At 41.6% G+C, this 3,557-nt stretch overlaps 1 protein-coding gene across 1 annotated transcript; it reads left to right on the top strand.

Annotated features, from left to right (window-relative positions):
• The first annotated feature begins 1,934 nt into the window (after positions 1–1,934).
• On the top strand, positions 1,935–2,888 carry LOC123985381 (olfactory receptor 11A1-like). The gene has a single exon (XM_046072859.1). The coding sequence runs from the start codon at positions 1,950–1,952 to the stop codon at positions 2,886–2,888; it is 939 nt and encodes a 312-aa protein (XP_045928815.1). The 5' UTR covers positions 1,935–1,949.
• The last annotated feature ends 669 nt before the right edge of the window (positions 2,889–3,557 follow it).

Raw genomic sequence — 3,557 nt, forward strand, 5'->3', positions numbered from 1 at the left:
GTCCTGGTTATTTCTCCTTTTTTCTTGTGATTCTGTTTTTCCCTTGTGTTTTGGCCTGCCTGTCTGTGTCTCCTCAGCTCCCCTCGCTTGTGTTCTCCCTCTCTCTCTGCTCCTGAGCCCAGCTGACGATCCACACCTGCCAGCAGTCAACCTCATCCCTGACAGTATTTCAACCCCGGTTCTCCACACAATCGCGGATTGATCGTCATTGCTCCTGACCTGTTGCCACTGCTAGACTCAAGCTTTTTATCTAGTAACATCCCCGTTCTTTGTTTTCCCGGTCACTAACCCTGTCTGTCTGTCTGTCTCTCCCCAGGTTCACTCACCTTCCTCTCCCGTTGTGTGAGCTGGGTTCGCAAACCTGCCCTCTCCCCTCGGACCTTCTCCACGGTGTCCTCCCGGCTCCCCCTCGTGCCTCGCGGTCAGCCTGCCACCATACTCCTCCACCAACCCCCCAGTCAGTTCTCCTGTGCCTCCTCTCTCCCTCGGTCCCCGGTGCCTCCCAGTTCCCTCGTCCCAGCCTCCTTGGTCCCACCTGCTCCTCGGCCCCCCACGGTGTTCCTCGCCTCCCTTGCCTTGGCCGCCTCTGCCCTACTTGCTGCTCGGTCTCCCGTGCCTGTGTTACCCCGTCATCCACCTCTCCCTCACCTCCCTTTTTCCCCTCAATAAAACCTGTTTCACTGGAGCGTTGCTTTTGGGTCCTCTCTGTCCAACACACACAACAAAAATATCCTGATTTTCCATCATCATCATATCATGTTTATACCAAATATCTTTCTTTTAATCATTATTCCATATATTGTTTATAGCATTGTTAAGCTCTGTGTTTTGCAGATGGAAGTACGTTGCACTTTTCTCACTCACTGTTGTTACTAAAGGGAGAAAGGCTCCACTTTTCTTCTTTGCAACCTAATAGCAAGAGCGTTGGGATCTCAACTTATTTGACAAAGGCTATATAACTTTCCAACCCATCCTGTTCCTCCTGAGCCAGGCACTGCAGCCTACTCCCGGCCTGCTGTTAGTCAAACTGTCTCCAGCCTGCTCACCTCTTGTTTGCACCTACTTCTGAGTCTGTCCTTGTTTCCTGTTCCTCAGACCAGGCTCGTCGGTCTTCCTGCGGGTGTTCCAGGCTAGCCTACAAGATGCCCCCCTGCTCAAGCAAAAGGGTGCCTTATCAAAGTAGAGACTCTTACACATCCAGCTCACTCTCACTTTGGAGCCAGAGAGTCCACAGACTGTTAGTCTTCATACTATATGTGGAGTACAAGTACAAGCGGTGCCGGATGGAGCTGGGTACATGTGGGTGGTTTACACAGGTTATAGATAGATAGTTTAAAGTTGTTAAACTGATTTAAAATAATACATGAAACCTAGAATTTCTGCCCCATGGTTTTGTGCCTCTGACAACCAGTAAAGTTGCTGTTTAGATCCATGTCTGTCCAGCCTCATAATACATGAGAGGGTCCAAAGATGGTTTGAAAGACGAGTGAAGGAAGCCATATACATGAAAGTAGAGAAACCATCTCTCAACGGGTGAGGAGGTCTGCAACACTGCGATCCCCCGCTTATGATGCTGTCCTTTCAACCCTTCGCAGGAGATTTAAGAAACGTTCACTTTTGGTTGTTCAGATTTGGCCTCAGGTGTCTCCATTAACTAAATGTCATCACAACAGTGTGCTAATGGTTCAATAATGATTTTTCAAGGCATCAACTAGAAACATAGTAACAGTGTTTAATAATGACATCAGTCTGCTGCTGTGGGCGTCCGCTGACTTGAAAGGTTTAAAAGAAGCAGAAGCAGAGTTACAGTTCAGTTAGGTGGGACTCACAGTGTCATTCACACTGTGTCATAAATTCTCGTTGTAGTGTGTCTAACTGTTACATTGACTTTAATTAAGGAGTGGTAAGTTGTTTTCTTCCTGTGCAGTGTTATTGTCTTTTGAACCAAAATGATGATCATGATAAACTCCACACAGGTTTCATATTTTACACTTGATGCCTACTTTGACACCGGGCTTTTTAAATACTTATATTTCATTTTCATTTTGTCTTTATATATGTCAATTCTTTGTGTGAATCTTTTGCTCATTGTGGTTATCTGTATGAACAGAAGCTTACATGAACCTATGTACCTTTTTCTGTGCAGCCTGTTTGTAAATGAGCTGTATGGTAGTACAGGGTTGTTTCCATTCCTTCTGCTTCAGATTCTCTCTGACATTCACACTGTTTCTGCTCCCTTTTGTTTCCTGCAGATTTTCTGTGTGTATTCTTATGGAGGTGTAGAATTGACCAACTTAGCTGTCATTTCTTATGACAGATACCTTGCTATCTGCTGTCCTCTGCAGTATAATGCACATATGACATCAAATAAGGTTGTCATGCTTATTGTTGTTATATGGTTACCTCCTTTATTGGCTGTTTTTGTGACAACATGCCTGAGTGCTTCTTTACAGCTGTGTGGGAACATCATTAATAAAGTCTACTGTGACAACTATTACATCATACAGCTGGCTTGCTATGACACCAGTGTGAATAATGTCTATGAACTTATTGCTGCTTCTGTCATAGTCTTTGCTCCAATGTCTGTAATCTTTTACACGTACATTAAGATACTAAAAGTTTGTTTTTCTGGTTCTAAACAGACCAGACAAAAAGCTGTTAGTACCTGCACTCCTCACCTTGCTTCTCTGCTCAACTTTTCTTTAGGGTCTTGCTTTGAAATATTCCAGAGCAGGTTTAACATGAACAGTGTACCTCACATGATGAGAATATTTTTATCATTGTATTTTATTACATGCCAACCGCTCTTCAACCCTTTTATGTACGGCCTCAACATGTCCAAAATACACATCATATGTAAAAGTCTACTTTTAACTTCTGTTAGATAGATGTGTTCACCTTGAGTAACAAAAGAAAACAACAAATGTATGGATTTAACTCACTAGTGTCAACAGTAATCATTTCTTCATTAATATATTTTTTTTAAAGGTAGGAACTTTGTAATGCAGATTTAAATAAATACAAATTAAAGGGTTGATTTTGGTCTGTCTGATGACAATAAATGGATGCATTATTATATATCCAGTCAATAAAAGGTGGTCGACTTTTGTTCATTCTTATTTCATTTTTACATTGTTGTGTTATAATCTTCTATATGACGCAAAGGCACATCAATTAAAATCTTAAAACCTCTGCATTCTCAGAAAATACTTTATTGGGTGAAATTTTGAAAGTCATTTAAAATTGTCTTTTGAGCAGGATTAAGTAATAAATAATATAGTAAATTTACTTTTTTTCACCTTTTACATCATGGCTAAATAAATGTTACTTACTGCCTACCTTTAACAGATTATTTTTAACTACTAGGACTTTGATGAGTGAAACTTTGCACCTTAAATACAGAATAAGTTCCAAATGTAATGTACCATGTAAACATGACACCCTGGTTTCCCACTGATGCTAAAGTGTTGAATGTTACAGCGTGAATACCCATAGTAAATAGCCAGGAACATTATTTATTTGTGTCTGTTCTCTCTCATCCAGGTCATAGTTATCCA

This window comes from Micropterus dolomieu, linkage group LG17 (genome assembly GCF_021292245.1).
Source record: "Micropterus dolomieu isolate WLL.071019.BEF.003 ecotype Adirondacks linkage group LG17, ASM2129224v1, whole genome shotgun sequence".
Taxonomy (NCBI): Eukaryota; Metazoa; Chordata; class Actinopteri; order Centrarchiformes; family Centrarchidae; genus Micropterus; species Micropterus dolomieu.